This window comes from Cibotium barometz, chromosome 26, assembly GCF_041138505.1.
Source record: "Cibotium barometz isolate CiBa-2024 chromosome 26, ASM4113850v1, whole genome shotgun sequence".
In the NCBI taxonomy this organism is placed as follows: Eukaryota; Viridiplantae; Streptophyta; class Polypodiopsida; order Cyatheales; family Cibotiaceae; genus Cibotium; species Cibotium barometz.
This window is the reverse complement of record NC_141071.1, coordinates 12,074,777-12,093,273: the sequence shown is the minus strand read 5'-3', so window position 1 is coordinate 12,093,273 and position 18,497 is coordinate 12,074,777. Positions and strand designations below refer to the sequence as shown.

At 44.9% G+C, this 18,497-nt stretch overlaps 1 protein-coding gene across 1 annotated transcript in view; it reads left to right on the top strand.

The window, feature by feature from the left end:
• The window catches only part of LOC147623672 (arogenate dehydratase/prephenate dehydratase 6, chloroplastic-like), a 40,774-nt gene extending 24,069 nt beyond the window's left edge, over positions 1-16,705 (top strand). Inside the window, exons 2-11 of the mRNA XM_086820260.1 lie at positions 9,685-9,752; positions 9,822-9,914; positions 10,161-10,361; positions 10,863-10,943; positions 11,087-11,182; positions 11,313-11,390; positions 11,674-11,763; positions 15,067-15,140; positions 15,286-15,367; positions 16,318-16,705. Coding sequence (XP_086676386.1) covers positions 9,685-9,752; positions 9,822-9,914; positions 10,161-10,361; positions 10,863-10,943; positions 11,087-11,182; positions 11,313-11,390; positions 11,674-11,763; positions 15,067-15,140; positions 15,286-15,367; positions 16,318-16,395 — 941 coding nt within the window. The 3' untranslated portion in view covers positions 16,396-16,705. The remainder of the gene's footprint in view (positions 1-9,684; positions 9,753-9,821; positions 9,915-10,160; positions 10,362-10,862; positions 10,944-11,086; positions 11,183-11,312; positions 11,391-11,673; positions 11,764-15,066; positions 15,141-15,285; positions 15,368-16,317) is intronic.
• Positions 16,706-18,497: the final 1,792 nt, after the last annotated feature.

Here is an 18,497-nt window from a genome sequence, read left to right as displayed (position 1 = left end):
ACCATGTCAGAATATGCAGCAGAAATGAAGACAAGATCTGAAAACTCCAAGAGCAAGTGCACAGCAGAGAAACGCAGAACTGGGACAGAGAGAGAGAGAGAAGCGTGTAACTCAACTATATACACAAGAAAATCCCGGAATACAATGTGAACAATGTGGGGGGCAAGGGGCCATTATATATGGCCCCAGGCTGTTGGTCGGCCAGCATAAATACAGTCAACAGCAGCCCAACTTGCTACTGCCGGTCGGCCAGAGAAAAGGCAGTCGGCCAGCATGTCTCCTAGTCGGCTAGGGCAGAGCACTTAGTCGTGTGAAAATCCATCAGTCAGCCAGCACACAGAGGTAGCCGACAGCCCTCCCACACCCAGAATGAAATGAGAAAAATACATGGAAGTGAGGAAAAATGGGGACACACCAAAACTGGGCGGGCACACCCACAACAGAGGCCCTGACATAGTGTACAGACAGGAGATGACTGCTAACATGTCCTTCCTCTTTTTCTCACGGAATGGAATACAATCTGTTCCGGTTGTAAGATTTCTTCTTGTTCTCCCACTTCTGGTGGATCTGTTAGAAGTCATCTCCTGTCCAGTTTTATACACCAGGGCCTTTGTTGTGGGTGTGCCCGCCCTTATGAGGTGTTTTATCATTTTTCCCCCTATTTTTCCCATTTTTTTTGTGGCTTGGGAGGCAGTTCTGAGTTGGCAGAAGCACTAAGTAGCTGGCCGACTGACCCATCAGCAGACAGGTGACTGGCCGACTGCCCAACAGCAGTCGTGGACCTCTGTACTGCTAGCCGACTGGGCATATACAATCGTGGGCTTCATTTAGTTCTGGCCGACTGATGCTACAGTCGTGGAGGCTTTTTTCAGCAGGCCGACTGCCCATCTGGGGGCATATAAATAGGCCCCCAGCCCCCATACCACATTTGTATCATATTCGGGATCTTCTTGTGTATATCAGAGCAGAGTTACACGCCTACATCTCTCTCTCTCTTGTGCTGTTTTTTTGCATGCGTTTTCTGCTCTCGTGTTCCCAGATCTGGTCATCATCTCCGCTGCATATTCTGACATGGTATCAGAGCCCTAGGCTCTAGATAGGTCTTGGGATTTGTGTGAGCAAGAGGGGAACTGTTTTGTGGCTGATTGGTGGACTGTTTTGGACTGTTCGGGAAGAGGAGAAGCAAGAGGAAGGCGGGCTGATTTGCTGGACAGCCACTTGCAGGTTTTATTCCTTCTTTGTTCCCACCCACCCACCCTTTTCAGAGTACATCCCCGCAATGGCAGATCTGTTTGAGATGGCCGAGAGACATGTGAAGATCCCGACACTCCCCACGTTCCCGGTGGACCGTCAATTGGACGGGAGCAACTACGGCATATGGAAGGTGATGATGGAATCTGTTCTGGAGTCCTACGACCTCGCCGATTTCGTCGTTGTTGGTGTTCCATGGCTGGAAGTAGAGGAAGGGGAGTTACCGTCGATCCGAAAGGACCGGGAGGCACAGACACAGATGTGGGATTGTGTCAACGCCAGGGCCCGTTCGTTTATTTTCCTCAACTGAACACTGCAGGTAATCAATCATGTAAAGCATATGACGCTGGCCAGAGGTATATGGCAACATTTGGCCTCACTTTACAACAGGGTATCGCCCATGAAGAGGATTTCCTTGGAAGTACAGATGCGGGTTATGAGCCCTGCAAAGTCGTCGACGATGCGGGAGCATATTAACAAGCTGCAGGCTCTTCAGCAGGAAGTTCTTCAGGTTGGGAAGGAGATATTGTCAGAGGACATGGCCATCACGTTGCTGTCACATTTGCCCTCTTCGTACTCAGCATTTTACTCGTCTTTGATTACCAGTGGCAGGCTCAGCACCATCACGTGGGAGGAGCTTGTGCCTATGGTCGTGGACCAGGAGGAACGATTCACGAACCCTCCTCAGGGTGGAGGTTCGGAGGCCTTAACTGGCCAACGGTCGAAAGGCGGTAACTCGGGCAAAGGGAAGGCTTCATCGGAGAAGTCTTCTGAGAAGAAGTCCGACGCTGACCGCGAGAAACTGAAGGCAGAGAGGACCTGTAATGATTGTGGCGAGAAAGGCCACTATTGGAGGCAGTGTCTCAAGCGGAAGACCGAGAAGGGTGAAGACTCCTCAGTAGCAATCATGAAGACTCCGGCTTTTGTGCACCTGGAGGTGACGGACACCGATGCTTCATTTTCTTCAGGCAGGGAGGAGATTGGAGGACTCTCCGCAACGGATACTCGGGAGTGGATTCTCGATAGTGGTGCTTCCAGGCACATGACTCCTTCCCGTTCCGGTTTACAGGATCTCTGCAGGCTTTCTGGTCATATTCTTACTAGGGATACGTCCACTATCCCAGTTCACAGTGAGGGCAGGATGGAGATAGTTCCCGATGGCAAAGGGGGGAAGCATTCCTCCCAGGTGTTGTATGTTCCGTGACTTGGTTTTCATCTGTTGTCAGTGCATCAGGTTTGCAAGACTAGCGTACGGGTGGAGTTTGATGAGCATTTTGTTGCTCTCCGGGACAAAGCAACAGGCCAAGTGGTTTGGGAAGGCGGAGTGGAGAATGGAGTTTACAGGCTTTCAGCACTCTCTCTCCCAGGTCCTCAAGTTTGTGATGAGTGGCAGTCTGGTAATGGCCACTTAAGTGTGGATACGCTGCAGGTGCGGGCTTTCCGAGACCAGGTGGTGGATAGCTTGCCAGTAGATGGCAGCAGTTGGCAGGAACTTTCCAGTACTGATGTTGGTAGTTCTTGTGTTCGTCAGTCAGAGGAAGCTGAACAGGTCACTTATGCTCTGATGTCTCGTAGTATTCGGGACAAAGAACCTCCAGTAGATGAGGATGTTCTTTCCACGGGGACCTTTTGGAAAGCCAGGCAGGTGGCAGGTGCTTACTTGCAGAAGGAGGTGGTTTCTCCAGGCTTTGTGGTTCCGGATTCAGAGGGGGTGGTTGACAGGTTTCATCAGGTTTCCAGGACTTGTTTGTGCACCGTAACAGGTATTGATCCTTGTGAGCAGTGTGATGTCTCTGTGACTTAGAAGCTGTATGGTTCATTGATCTGGTTGATGGACACCAGATTGGACGAGAGCTTCCTGATGAGGCAGTTGAGCTCATGGTTGCAGATGTCTCTTTGGGAGGCAAGATTGCGTTTCCTGTGGTTTCTGCGGCATGCTAAGGATCATGGACTCTTGTACACAGGAGGGGGATTGTTGGATGGAGTCCGACTCCACGGTCGGAGTGACTCGGTTTGAGGAGGAGATCCGGACACGAGGAGATCTACTTCAGGCCCAGGAGCAGTTTTACGGAGCAGTAGGAGACAGTCATCTTTTGCCTTGTCGAGAACAGAGTCAGAGTACCGGGCCCAGGAGCAGTAGGAGACAGTCATCTTTTGCCTTGTCGAGAACAGAGTCAGAGTACCGGGCTGTTTGTGATGCTGCTTGTGAGGTGGTGCGGATGCAGAGGTTACATTGCAGGTTTGGGCTTCCACTTGTTCGTAAACAGATCGTTGCTGATGACATCTTGCTAGAGTTCTGTTCGACAGAGGACAGTACGGTGGACCTCTTCACGAAGTTGCTCTCTCAGGATTTGCTCAGGCGGCACCCCAGCTCCATGTGGTTGGTTTCACAGCCAGGAGCTGAGAGGGGGTGTTAGAAGTCATCTCCTGTCCAGTTTTATACACCAGGGCCTTTGTTGTGGGTGTGCCCGCCCTTATGAGGTGTTTTATCATTTTTCCCCACTCTCCGCATTTTTCCCCTATTTTTCCCATTTTTTCTGTGGCTTGGGAGGCAGTTCTGAGTTGGCAGGAGCACTGAGTAGCTGGTCGATTGACCCATCAGCAAACAGGTGACTGGCCGACTGCCCAACAGCAGTCGTGGACCTCTGTACTGTTGGCCGACTGGGCATATACAGTCGTGGGCTTCATTCAGTGCCGGCCGACTGATGCTACAGTCGTGGAGGCTTTTTTCAGCAGGCCGACTGCCCATCTGGGGGCATATAAATAGGCCCCCAGCCCCCATACCACACTTGTATCATATTCGGGATCTTCTTGTGTATATCAGAGCAGAGTTACACGCCTACATCTCTCTCTCTCTTGTGCTGTTTTTCTGCATGCGTTTTTTGCTCTTGTGTTCCCAGATCTGGTCATCATCTCTGCTGCGTATTCTGACAGGATCCTCCAATACAGGCTCCTCTAGGGGTAGCCCTGTATATGGCTTCAATAAACTGACATGGAAGGCATTATGTATCCTCCAATGATCTGGAAGGTCCAAACGATAACATACATCGTTGATCTTCTTGGTAACCTGAAAAGGTCCATAATACTTGGGAGCAAGCTTGGGTTCCTTGAGCTCCTTTGCTTTTGACTTTCTAAATCTTGCTTTTTCAAATCGCAATAACACCCAATCCCCTTCTTTAAAAGTAACCTTCCTTCTATGCTTGTTTGCAGCTTTCTTTTGCTTGGCTTGAGATGTCTCAATAGCCTTTCGAACCTGTGCAAAGGCCGTATCCGAATCTCGAACGAACTCGTCCGCATGGAATATCTCTTCCTTGGTCTTCAAAATAGGCAACAATAATGGTTTGCCATAGATAATCTCAAAAGGAGCTTTGCTTGTCGAAGAGTGAATAGTGTTGTTATAGGCAAACTCAACTAATGGCAAGTACTTATGCCATTGATCCTTCGTTTCGAGAGTATAGCACTTTAGCATATCCAATATAGTGAGGTTGGCAATCTCACTTTGCCGATCTATTTGAGGATGATAAGCCGAAGAAAAATTTAGCTTTGTCTCCATGTTGTCAAAAAGTGCTCTCCAAAAGAAACTGGTAGTCCGAGGATCTCTATCCCCTACAATGGATTTGGGTAATCCATGATGCTTGAAGATCTGCTGAATAAACAATCTTGCCATATGATCTACACGAATGGTCTTGTTCACTGGAATGAAGTGAGCTTGCTTACTGAACCTGTTAATAATAGTCCATATTCCATCATTCCCAAATCCTGACTTTGGTAATCCAAAGATGAAGTCCATAGCAATACTTTCCCATGGAATGTTGGGAATTGGCAAAGGTTGTAATAACCCTACGGGTTTTTGTTGATCAAACTTGACCTTTTGACAAACCAAACATTCTCGAACATATTGTTCAATATCCCTTCTCATACTAGGCCAAAAGAAATTACTTTCTAAAGCCTGAGTTGTTGTCATGATACCTCTATGTCCCATATAAGGTGGGGCATGGCATTCTTCCATTACTTTGAGTCTCAAATCCTTGGTCACACATAAACGCCTGTCCCAAATGTCTTTGAAATCTTCATCTATAGCATAAAGATCTTTCATCATAGTGAAGTCCAAATGATATCGCATGGAAACTGCATGGGTCATGGATCTTCGAGATAGAGCATCTGCTACTTTGTTGTCTTTCCCATGAGTATGCATAATTTGAAAGTGAAATTGGGCCAAATAACTAGCCCATCTCATATGCTTTTCTGAAATTTTAGGTTGAGATATACAATACCTAAGACTTTGATGATCTGTCTTGATATCAAACTCAACACCCATAAGATAATGCTTCCAAATCTTCAAAGCATGTATGATAGCCATCAATTCTTTCTCGTAAGTGGGTGCAGTCTTCTCGGCTCCTTGAAGTCTTCGACTCTCATAGGCCACGGCATGGCCTTCTTGGTTTAAGATTGCTCCAATGCAATCTCCTGAAGCATCACATTCTAACACGAATGGCTTCGACAAATCTGGAATAATTAATACTGGTCCTTTGCTAGCATAGAATTTTAGTGCTTCAAAGGATTCTTTTTCAGCTTTGGTCCACCGAAATCCCACGGCTTTCTTTGTCAAATCATGAAGTGGACTTGCTACCACAGCAAACCACTTGACAAATTTCCTGTAATAAGAGCATAAGCCAAGGAAACTTCGAACTGCAAGCACACTAGTCAACTCTAGCCATTCCACAATAGCCTTGACCTTTTTTGGATCTATCTTGACCCCTTCCTTGGATACTATATGGCCCAAGTAGTGAATCTCTGACAAAAAGAACTCACTCTTCTTGCCATTCACATACAACTTGTTCTTCCGCAATTCCTAGTGTAGAATTAGCCTCTTCCGACTGACCATCTGTTTGTGGATGAAACGAAGATGAAAACTTGAGAGTTGTACCCAGGTTGTCAAACAACCCTCTCCAAAATAAACTCGTCATTCGTGGATCACGGTCACTAATGATAGACGAAGGCAAACCATGATACTTGAAGATGTTCGCCATGAACAACTTCACTATATGATCAACTTTGATCGTCTTACGCACGGGAATGAAATGAGCCTGCTTTACTGAACCTGCATATGATAGTCCAAATGCCATCATTCCCTGTTTGTGTCCTTGGAAGATCAAATATAAAATCCATGGCAATGCTCTCCCATGGTCTATCTGGAATAGGTAAAGGTTGAAGTAACCTTGGTGTCTTTTGACGGTCAAACTTCACCTTCTGACATACGATGCATTGCCTAACAAAAGCATCAACATCTCTTCTCAAAGTCGGCCAATAAAAGAAAGTCTCAACTGCTTTTACTGTGGCGTCAATACCTCTATGACTTGCATACGGTGGAGCATGACTTTCAATCATAACCTTGAGTCGTAATTGCCTGGTAACACACAGTCTACCATGCATCAACAAAAAATCATATCCTTGAGAGTATAATGATCATGCCGCTGACCCTGAGACATCTGATCATAGAGCATTCCAAAATCCTCATCATGGACATACTGCTCTTTCATCTCATCAAGCTCATGATGATAAGCAAGTGAAACTGCTGAGACCTGTGGCTTGCGTGACAAAGCATCTGCCACAACATTCTTTTTGCCTTCCACATGTACAATCTGAAAGTGCAACATAGACAAAAGTTGGCCCAGCTCATATGCTTCTTAGAAAGTTTAGTTTGCGTGAGGAAATAACGCAAGGTCTGATGATCTGTCTGCACAGTGAAATCAGCCCCAAGCAAATAGTGTTTCCATGTAGAAAGAGCATGAATTACAGCCAACATCTCTTTCTCATAAACCTGCGAATGCTTCTCGGCATTCTGTAATATATGACTCTCATAGGCTATCACATGTCCTCCTTGCATGAGAACTGCCCCAATGCTGTTTCCACATGCATCACACTGGACAACAAAAGCCTTTCGGAGATCCGGTAGTACCAAAACGGGATCTGAAGTAAGCTTTTCTTTAAGCTTTTTAAAGGCTGCAATTTCCTGATCAGCCCATCTAAACGGAGTTGCCTTCTTTGTTAAGGCATGAAGGGGCGAAGCAATCTCAGCAAAATACCGTATGTACCGCCTGTAATAGGAACACAATCCCAAAAAGTTGCGTCCATAAATATCCTAGTGACCCTTTAAAGTTTATTAAACTTTCTAAGGGCCACCCAAGATTTGTTAACCTTAGAAAGTTAAAAACCTTGGTCCCCTTTCACACTTAGGGCTGTTCACACATATTACTTTTGTCCGGACACCCAAGTATGCATCTTTAAAAAATTTATCTGGCATTTATCTTGCTTACCAACCACCATGCTCACACTTATGCTGTTCCACTTTCACAGGGTCATGACAGAAGCAACCCCCCTCCCAAAGAAGGTGGTTGAAAGGAGGTGTTGATGGAAGAGTCAGAGAACAGCCAATAGTTCGTGGTGGAGTAAACGCGCAACCAATAGGTGACAGAAAATCCAGCAAACAGGAGGCAAAAACCTCGGCTCTGGAGCGGCGGAGACGCCGGTGGCCGGCGGCAGGCGGCGAAAACTGGCTCTAGGACGTCGGTGACATCGGTGGCGGGCGGCGGCGTCAAAGCCGGTGGAGGTGGCTTTGGGCGGCGGCGACACCAGCGGCTAGTGGCGGAGGCGGTGGCGGCCAGCGAAGGTGGAGGCGGGCGGCAGAGGCGGTTCTGGGCGGTGGCGATGCTCACAGTGGCAAGTGGCTCTAGGCAGCGGCGCTTCTTCACAAGGGGTGGAGCAGCGGAGGTCGGTGCTGCAAAGGGGGCTGCTGGTAGAGGGGAGGTAGAAAGGTGATGTAAAAGATAAGGCTCTTGCTTTTCTCGAGGGAGTTCTTCCACGCTCTTCTTCTATGAGCCTCCAAGTGTTTTTCTATGATCCACCAAGAGGGTGCTTGAGGGGATGCTTGCTTTTACCATGCTTTGCTTTTGTTTATCACTTGGCTTTTGCTTTTGTTTTAATAATAATTAAAGTTCTTGATTTTAACTTCAGGGCCTTGCTTTTTGGCCCCGGAGATGCTTTTTGAAAAAGCAGCTTATAGCTTTTTGACTCCGTTAGACGAGTTCTTTCCAACACTGCCCTTAGTTTTTTGGTCAACAAAGTTTGACTTTTGCTTTTTCTTGCTTTTTGACCCAGACAAGTGCTTTTTCCAATTCCAACTTTAGGAACCCTGTTTCCATGTGTCCATCATCCTATCTATGCGTCCGGGCATGAGTTCTATTATGTGAAAGAGCAGGGAGGACCAAATAGTTACATAGTGTTCAAGGAACAATCTTATCAGGTGGAGGAGAGGACTACGTTCGCACTGTCCTTCAAACGAAGAAGTAGCCCGACAGACAGAACCACCACTGACAATGACAACTCGACAAGAGGTGGATTCATCAGATGATGAAGAAGAGAAGTGTGCAACACCTCATAAGGGGCCATCTTCTAAATGGGCGAAGTAACTCTTGGATGGGAAAGCTCCGTCGGCAATCATAGAAGAGTTAGTAGCTGTTCGCAGATCCAAGAGATTAGAGGAGCAGAAGAGGGCCTTCGCTCACATTGTCAATATAGCCTTGATGCTTGAGATAATGAAAGTACAAGAGCTAGCCAACTTAGAGGAAGCATTAGGAGATCCAAACTGGAGGGGATCCATGGAGTCCGAGTTTGACTCAATTTTGAAGAAGTGCACTTGGGATCTTGTGGATCGTCTTGTAAAATGGAAGGTTATTGGCACCACATGGGTTTGGAAGGCCAAGTACAAGTATGATGGTACATTGGATAAGTACAAGGCAAGGCATGTGGCAAAGGGTTTTGCATAGGTCGAAGGGTTCAACTTTCAGGAGACATTCGCCCCCACAACTAGATTGACCACTATTTGTACAGTACTTGCCTTGGCCGCTCACGAGAAGTGGCCAATATTGCAGACGGATGTGAAGTCAACTTTTTTGAATGGCCATCTCAAGTAGGTGGTTTATGTGGCGCAACCACCTAGGTACTACTCGGTTCGGAAAACAAAGTTTGTAGAGTCTAGACTCTAGAAGGCATTGTACAGGCTGAAACAAGCCCCTCAAGCATGGTATTAGCGGATAGATGGTTTCTTGTAAGTATTGGTCTTTCTATCACTTCTTTGGAGGTGAAGAGCAAACTGATTGTGGCTAGTCAATGGGTGAGAATATTATCTTTCTTAATAGTCAATGCCATTTGTTAGTGGTGGGATTTGAACTCATGTGTGTTTACTCCAATGCATAGTGAGCTAAAATTCTATAAGATATTAATTGCAGCTCTAATGTGAAAAAGGTTTCTTGCATGAAATTTATATGACCTCTACCTTAAATTTATTTGGCATACACCCTAGCTTACTTTCTTTTGAATTTACATTCTGAATGAACTGCTTCATTCTAAAAGTTTTCTCTTGAAAATATTTAGGACCGCTGTCCACGGCGGATTTGGCACCACAACCTACCCATGGATCTCAATTGCGTGTAGCATACCAGGTATGATGGGCTTCAATTGTTTGCATGCAACAAGTAACAACAAAGAAGATGAGAGCTTTTTTGTTGCAGGGTGTGCCAGGTGCTTACAGTGAGGCAGCGGCAAGTAGAGCTTATCCAAATTGTGAGGCTGTTCCATGTGAACAGTTTGAAGCTGCATTTCAGGTGAAGAGGCATTCACCATGAGATTGTGTTTGGTAATGCTTCATTTCAAAAAGGCAAAACCTTTCATATAGATATTAGGCAGCGAAAGGGCATTATCTAAGGTTGAATTACTTCATTTCAAAAAGGGCAAACCTTTCATATAGATATTAGGCAGCGAAAGGGCATTATCTAAGGTTGAATTGATGACAGAAAATGAGTGCCAAATATTACTCTCTTACTGTGGGCACATTTCCCAACTTTTTGCAGGCTGTGGAGCTTTGGGTGGTAGATAGGGCTGTTCTACCCATCGAAAACTCTCTTGGTGGAAGCATTCACAGGAATTTTGACTTGCTACTGCGGCATAGACTCCATATTGTTGGGGAGGTCCAGCTTTCTGTGCATCATTGTCTCCTTGGTTTACCGGGTGTTAAAAAGGAACAACTTCGAAGGGTCTTAAGCCATTCTCAGGTTGGGAGAAGTTATCTATCATTTTTGAAGTTTAAAAACCTACACAAGCCTACACCCATGCCACTGTGCACATGGCCTCGTGCCCGCATGTGGACCCCTCTCTCTCTCTCTCTCACCCAGTGGTCGGAGGAGATGCTCCACCCGACAGCTTCTGATGGGAGAGATCCCCCGAAGATATAGGAGTGCCCCTCCAGTGGAGAGGCTCTTAACAGTTACAGATGTCTCAAGGAGCCACTTTGATCCCCTCACATCGAATCATTGTAGCATTGCACCACTGGCATTTTGGTCTCATAGACTCTTTGGTCTTTTGTAGACATTAATAGAACTCTCTCTCTCTCTCTCTCTCACACACACACACACACAATGCTTGCCTGTGTGCATGCAGGCACACACTCACTTGGTCCTCACTTCTAACTTGTCAGTTTTCCTCTATGTTTTAGAGGAATCTAATCAAAGGGCTTTGCATTGAAATCTATTCGCTTGTTTTGGCTTGATTTTCAGGCTCTTGCTCAGTGTGAGACTACGCTCTTGAAACTCAATGTTATTAGAGAAGCCGTCGATGATACAGCAGGGGCTGCACAGGTGCCTGCCTTTTGGCTAAATACCTAGTTTGATATTTTCCAGGGGCTCCCTTCAACATTTTGGTACTGCATGCCAATTTCATGAGGTGGCAAGCCAAAAAGAGCTTCATGATCATCGAGCAACTTTGTTTTCTTCCTTTTCAGTTTATAGCTGCCCATAACTTGTGGGATACAGGGGCAGTTGCGAGTGCAAGAGCAGCCGAGATCTATGGGTTGGAGGTTCTTGCGGATGGCATTCAGGTCTCTAATGATTTATTTGTAGACTAATCATGCTAGTTTTTCTTGCTTCTAACTAATTAAGCTTGTTATCACGTCTAAGACGGATCATCATCTCATTCATATGCCTGTGATGCATTGCACTGTATTATAGGATGATTTGGATAACGTCACAAGGTTCCTTATGCTGGCAAGGGAACCGATAATTCCACGTGTTGATAGGCCCTTCAAGGTGAACAGTAAGTCAATTTTGTCAACCAAATTTGATGGACATTATATAAACACGCGCGCGCGGGTGTGTAAGTGCATGTGTTTTTACGTGTTTTAAGATCAATGGTGGTGCTCATTTCCATTGGTTAAACTAAATATGTTATATGTGACAAACCATCGTAACTATTGGCAACAACCAGTGGTGAGGGTAGCTGAAAGGTCCTGTTGCATACAATGTGTGTAGGGACCTTGCTTTGTCTACTGACTAAAAGAAGACCTTATCTAACATGTGCTATTTTATGCAGACAAGTATAACTTTCACACTTGAAGAGGGTCCGGGCGTCCTTTTCAAAGCGCTAGGAGTGTTCGCCTTACGCGAAATAAATCTGACAAAGGTGATTACTACATGTGCTTTAGTTCTGGCATCAGTTTAGAGTTATGTCCTTAGTTTGATGGGTGTTTTTAAAAGGTGCTATCTTTCTCCATATTGCCCAATTCTCTTGTTGTTTATAAGTTAGATTGAATCCTTATCTCATCTGGGTGGTGTGAAGTGGTTAAAATTGGTTCGTAATGGTGGGAGGTTTCATGTTCTCCCCCATTAAGGCTGCAGATGTCATGATAGCTCCTGAAAAGCACCTAGCAAGGGAACAGGTTTTGAGTATGATGTGTGAGCTGATATGGCCTTGTTTTCTCTTGTTTTATGTCTTGAATCCATTTTGAGGGCTAAGTCCCTTGGTTAGAGAAGTCATTTGGCTTGCATCAAACCTAGTTAGGGGGGGAATGGTTAAGCTCTTGCATGCAGACTTGGTTGCACATTCGTACTCATTAGTACTCACTAGTACTCATTCGTACTCTTGCATGCAGACTTGGTTGCACAAGAATATGAAGCATAGACTGTACTAGAGAGAGGCAAGAATATGAAGCATAGAATGTACTAGAGAGAGGCAAGAATATGAAGCATAGACTGTACTAGAGAGAAACTTGGGTGACCGAGTCAGGCCCTGCTCTCTCATACTTAAAAACAGGAGGACATGTTCTCTGACTCTCTTATTGCCGGATTGATACTGCTCCCACTCCAGACAGCTTGTCAGAGCCTTGGTCTCTGGGGACTAGTCAGAGATGGGAGATCATCAGCAGCATTGTTGCATGGCATATGTGGCAGGCCTTTTGCAGCAAGGCCATCAAGGTCGCCTTCACCCCTCCTGCTGAGTCCATCCGTTCCATATGGACTGACATCATTCATACCCTCCACGGCCAGTGGGGGAAAAGCTACAGGAAAGTTCGGATTGCATGCGTATACGACGAGAGGCGTTTCTGTGCATATGGCGCCCAGTTCCCTTTCTCTCTGATTGGGATGGTGAGATCACTTGGCATTACAGGCCGCCATTATGGCTCTCCCCCCCAACCCCAGCCCCCCACCCCTTGGATGAGGTAGGTTCCCTCCATGAGGGGCCTGCCATGGAGGGAACCACCCTCCCCAGTTCCTACTTTGCCTCCTTGGAGGGTTCTAAGCATGTACATTCAGCCTTTGGCTGTTTGTTTTTTAACGAATAGAAGGATCTTTTTTACAAAAAACAAAGAAAAAGAACGTTCCAACCCACAATTGATCTTTTTACAAAAAAAAAGAAAGAAAGTTCCAACCCACAATTGATTGGGACATGAGTTTCTTGTGTATCATGAAGAATTTCCCAAGCTTGGTCATCATCTAAGGTGAACCTGGTAGCTCTTTGACTCCCATCATCTCTAGTATGTAGGTGACAAGGGCAACCCTAGTTAGTTTGCTCTGCTTTGTTCTTTGTCACATCAGTTTGCTAGCAGTTCTTATAGCATGATTTTAAATACTAGTTCTCATATCGTTGCCGCTCTTTGTATGGATGAGTTTTCTCAAGACTGTTTGCAGACTGTACCAAGGAAGATGCAACGGGTATGAAGAAAGAAGGTAACTACAAGACAAGCAACATGGAGACGTGGACAAGCAACAAGGAGACGTCTATTCATCCGACACTCCTAGATAGCTGCATCATCCAGCCGATTGGCGGACCAAATACAAAGTCCAATGGATACCGAAGACCATGGGTTGTTGCCTAGAGTTGTTCCAGATGGGTACTGAAGGAAGGCCACCGTTTCTGATCCTAAAAGAGAAGACCCTCCGAGAATTGATGCGACAGTTTACTAGAAGGATCCAGCATTGCTGACGGCTTGTCCAAAAAGCAGTGCCAACCCCGTCAACAAGTTAAGCAAGAGGAGCACGTGCATCCTACACGTGGATGCCATGTGGACATGATTGTACAGAGACAAGTGCAGGACCTAAGGTCGGACAATGTGCATTTTGTGCGTACAGGGGCAAGTTGCTAGTGCATTGCCAAGGGTAGTCAAATCAAGTTGTGCAAGTCCTAACATCATCCAGTCGTGCTGGCAGCACACCGAATATGTAACCTACTTTCAATGTAATCAAGTACACGATGTCTGTTCGCTTATTAGATAAAGTTCAGTGCTTGGACAACCCCGGTCAGTGTCTTGTTTAGAGGGCTGCGGACAGCCCCATGGGCAGCCAAACAGGCTCCCAGGACAGCCGGCAAAGTGGGTAAGGGCAGACCGCCCATGGGAAGCCCCTCGCGACCTTTTTGGGGCAACAACTAGCCCTAGTCAGCCAGGTTGGCTCGGCCTGCTTGCCAGCCTTATGGGGTGCTAAATAAAGGCTCATTGGGTCCTCTTCCTCATATCTCATCCTTGTGCAAGCATAACACCTTTAGGCAGTCCAGGACAGCCCGATTGAAGGCAAACACATAGGAGAAGAGGTCCAGTTCAGCAGCCAAAGGGCGACAGCTGAAAGCTAACACTAAGGTCTAGAAGCAAAACGCAGGCATCCATAGAGGGCCAGATTCAGGAGTCCTCTGGGCGGCTGGTGTGGACTTTAGTAGTGTGTTCCTACAGAGGAAAAAACAGATCTCAGTCTAGTCCAGAAGTGGCCAGATTCAGCCCTGATTGTACTCATTGCAGAAAATAGAGTAATAAAGCATACACCGTGAGCCCTCCAGTGGGTTATTCAAACCCTATCATGTACTGTGCAGTCTCTCTAGCTTCCGCATTTGACACGATTCCGTCTCTCCATATATCAGACATCAGCAATGTGATCCTCTGGCTACTCTCACTGTATGTATTAGGTTAAAACTTTCATCATTACATCTGGGTGGGCTAAATCAGACATCCATTAAGGCAAGGTACAAGTCATTTAACCCCATGCATGATGGGTATGACAAAATAAATATTAGATTTCCAGGTTGATACAAGGCTTATCCTTTTTATAGGAGTGTTTTTTGGTCACCTCATGATTGATCTTAGCTGTCTCAAAGAGGAAACAGTGCATGATTGGACATACTAAATCGTGATCTTTTTCTGGTTAGGTGATGATTAGATTGATCCTATGAGTTCATGTGAGTACTTGTGGCAAATGGAGGAGGAATTTATGTTGGATTTTTCATGTTAACATGGCAAAGTGTCATGTCAAAATTGTTTACTAATCACTTGTAGCATGGGGAGACTCCTATAAATCATCCTATGAAGCACCCTCTTCTTTTCACTCTAATCATGTTTCGATTTCTTGTAACATTTTCTCTCAACTTTGATTGTGGTCAGTGTTTTCCAAGTTATGGTTTGTGCTTTGGTTTGAACCTCCGTATGTTTTGGACTCTTATCAGATTGAAAGTAGACCCCTACGAAAACGCCCTCTACGTGTGGTGGATGATAGTGATAATGGGGCTGCAAAGTCAGTGTAAGCATAAAGTTTTCAAAAATATTTCACCCAACCTGATGGCATACTATAAACGTGCACCCTTGTGACTCTTCAATTAGAATTGCTCATAAATGCCATCATTGAATATAAGCCTTCATTAATAGGTTCTATTGGTTCCTTACAGGTACTTTGATTATCTTTTTTTTGTGGACTTCGAAGCTTCGATGGCAGATCAGCGTGCTCAAAATGCTCTTCGCCACCTTCAGGTTATTTTAATTTCTGGGTTTCAAGAAAGTGTTCTCTTTGTTGGCGGGCCCTTACCCGAGTCATTATCGCATCACACTGCCCAACAAGGTTAAAGAGTCCAACCGCGACACCTTCACCTACACACACACACACACACACACAAACATACATACATACATGTACATTCATGTGTGCGCATGTATGTATACACATACACACATACCTACATATATATGTGTGCACATACATACATACATACATACATACATACATACATATATATACACACACACATATATACATATATACATACATACATATATATGTGTGTGTGTGTGTGTGTGCACATGTGTATGTACATTGTATATATATGTATGTACATGTATGTGTGTGTGTATATGTGTGTTTGTGTGTGTGTGTGTACATATTATACCCAAACACACACACACACACACACACACGTGTGACACATATATATGCATATATAAAAATACATACACACACACACACATAGAGGCCTAACATTCACTCCACCATCAGATCGGTTCTGGCCTCGGTTCTGGCCGAGGCAGGTATCAACATTAGTTGATTTCTCTCTCTCTCTCTCTCTCTCTCTCTCTCTCTCTTTATGTGTGTGTGTATATATATATATATATATATATGTATGTACGCGTGTGCGCACATGCACACACACACACACATGCGTGGATGCACATGCATGCACACATATTATGTATGTACGTTCGTACCTCATATGTATTTGTGGGTATGTATATGTATATATGTACACACATACGTATGTAGGAATGTATGTATGGGTATATGCATACATACATACATATGTAGGTTTGTGTGCTCACACACAAAGTGAATATATGTATAATTAAAGAAAGAAAGAAGTAATGTTTGCTCTTCACGTCTCTTTGATTGTGGCAATGTTCATTGAAATGATTTTGTTTTATTTCCTTAGGAGTTTGCCACCTTTTTAAGAGTGTTGGGGAGCTACCCAATGGACATAACTCCAAGTAAGCCATTTCAAGCTCCATAATGAAGTTATAGGATCCAGAAACTTGGGTGAGTACAGCCCTGACCAGTGGAATAGGATGCTTCATGCCAACTAAAGAGTTCTCAGGAGGCATGACACTGCAGCTGTTGCCTTAACTCTTATAACCCCAAGCTGTAAAGTTACAAGATATAAAATACATTTTTAGCTTCACCATTTTCTTTTGGCAAAAAGCTATTTAACTTTTGTAGTGTATTATCATGAAATCTTATTGTGCGGACTACATTGTATGCCTATCTTGTATAAATTTATGTCATCAGGTTTTATGTAATTTTGGAGCTGCATTCTTCCAAGCCCACAAATTTGCCATGATCATTTTGTGTGTGTGTGTGTGTGTGGGTCGGTGGGTGCGTGGGGGTAGGGGGGGGTGAGAATTTTATCGAAACTGTGCAGACATGTGCCTTGAAGAGGCCCCTTTGTCTCAAGTTTTCTCCTCAGCAAGGAGAAATTAGCAGCATCTATTGAATGTGCAGCTATTTATTGAGCATGTGTGCATGCATGCATGCAAGAGCAAGATGTGTATGCACGTGTACAATTTCTCCTTTACCTTTCATGTTCATCATGGACATTGAGATAGTTGGACTTGGAAAGTTGCAAAAAACTTGTCTTTGTTGGATGCTTTAGTAACCTCTCTCTCTCTCTCTCTCGACCCTATAATGGTAAGGTGGTTGACTATATTGAGTAATTTGGTGGATCTGATTCCCACCTAATGCATGTTTTCTTTGGAATTCAGATGATATTGTGCCGATATCATCTTTTAAAAAGTCATTTAGGGGGGCCATGGAGATTCCGGTGACTGGAAAGATTTGGGGGATCAACTTCTTTTCAAGGAGTGAGAGAGAATGCATAAGTTTGACTTCGTAGGTGGCTGATTGTTACACCTATTTGGAATGGTTTTTTTTCAAGCGCTCCTTCCACCATAAGGAGAGTTACGGATGACCGCTTTTTGGCCCTCCTTATGTGGAGCCCCTTTTTAGGGACGAGACGTTTTTAGGGAGGACCGGAGTAGGATTCTCCCCATGTGCATCTAAAATCACTCTCTTTGTTACTATTTGGCCTTCCTAGCACTTTATCACATGATGGAACCCTTGCTAGGACATTGGACTAGTGGAAGAAGGCATGGGGACAAGGACAATAAGGTTTGCACATGGTAAAGCACCAGTTTTGGTCAAAAAGTAGAGAAAAGCAAAAAGTCAAATTGAGTTGACCACGAGCCAGGAGTATCATTGGCGATTGAGCAAGACCGAAAACCAAAAGTTGCTTTTTCAAAAAGCAACTCTAGGGCCAAAAAGCAAGGTCTTTAAGTTGGAAAAAGAAAAGCACAAAAGCGCTTGAGAAAAGCTAGTCTTATTTGAATAGTATTTTATTGTAAAAAATTGAAGAAGAGGAAAACAAAGAAAGAAAGAGTAAAACAAAAGCATGGCTAGCTTTTGGGCAAAAGCAAGACCCCTTCTCAGGTATAAAACAAGCATAAACATCTCTTCATCATCATCATCAAAGCGTGGAGTTTATTTCATTGCCGCTTCTTGTTGTTCGGAACGTCGTCGTCAACTTCCTATGCCATGTTATCATCAACTGACCGCACGTTGTATAGATCCGTACGAAACTGTCCCGTTGTTGTTTGTGTTGACTGTCGTTGCCATACTGGTATTTGCGTCAACTGGTTTGTCCCGTTGTTGTTTGCGTCGACTAGGTTGTTGCCATACTGCTGCTTGCCCCGACTGTCTGCTGTTGCGTTGCTATTTTGCATCGACAAGTTGCCACCGTGCTGCCATGCAGTTGCTCTGTACCGACATGCTATTGCCGTATTATCACGTTGACCTGTTTTGGTCCATACACCCCTGTACGGCCTTTTTAGGTTGTTTTTACTTCGAATTGGGTGCCTAATCTGTTGTTGAACATCATAAATTTTATCATCTACACTTATCATTTGTGTACCTGGTTTTCAAGCTTGGGGTACGTTGGATTTGGTACTAGCCCGGTTAGGGATCTTGTGGGCCATTCCCATGGTGTGCGCGGCAACGGGATCTCGTGCCTCGACATCAACTACGACATTGACATATTTGTTTGCTTTTGAATTCATTGAT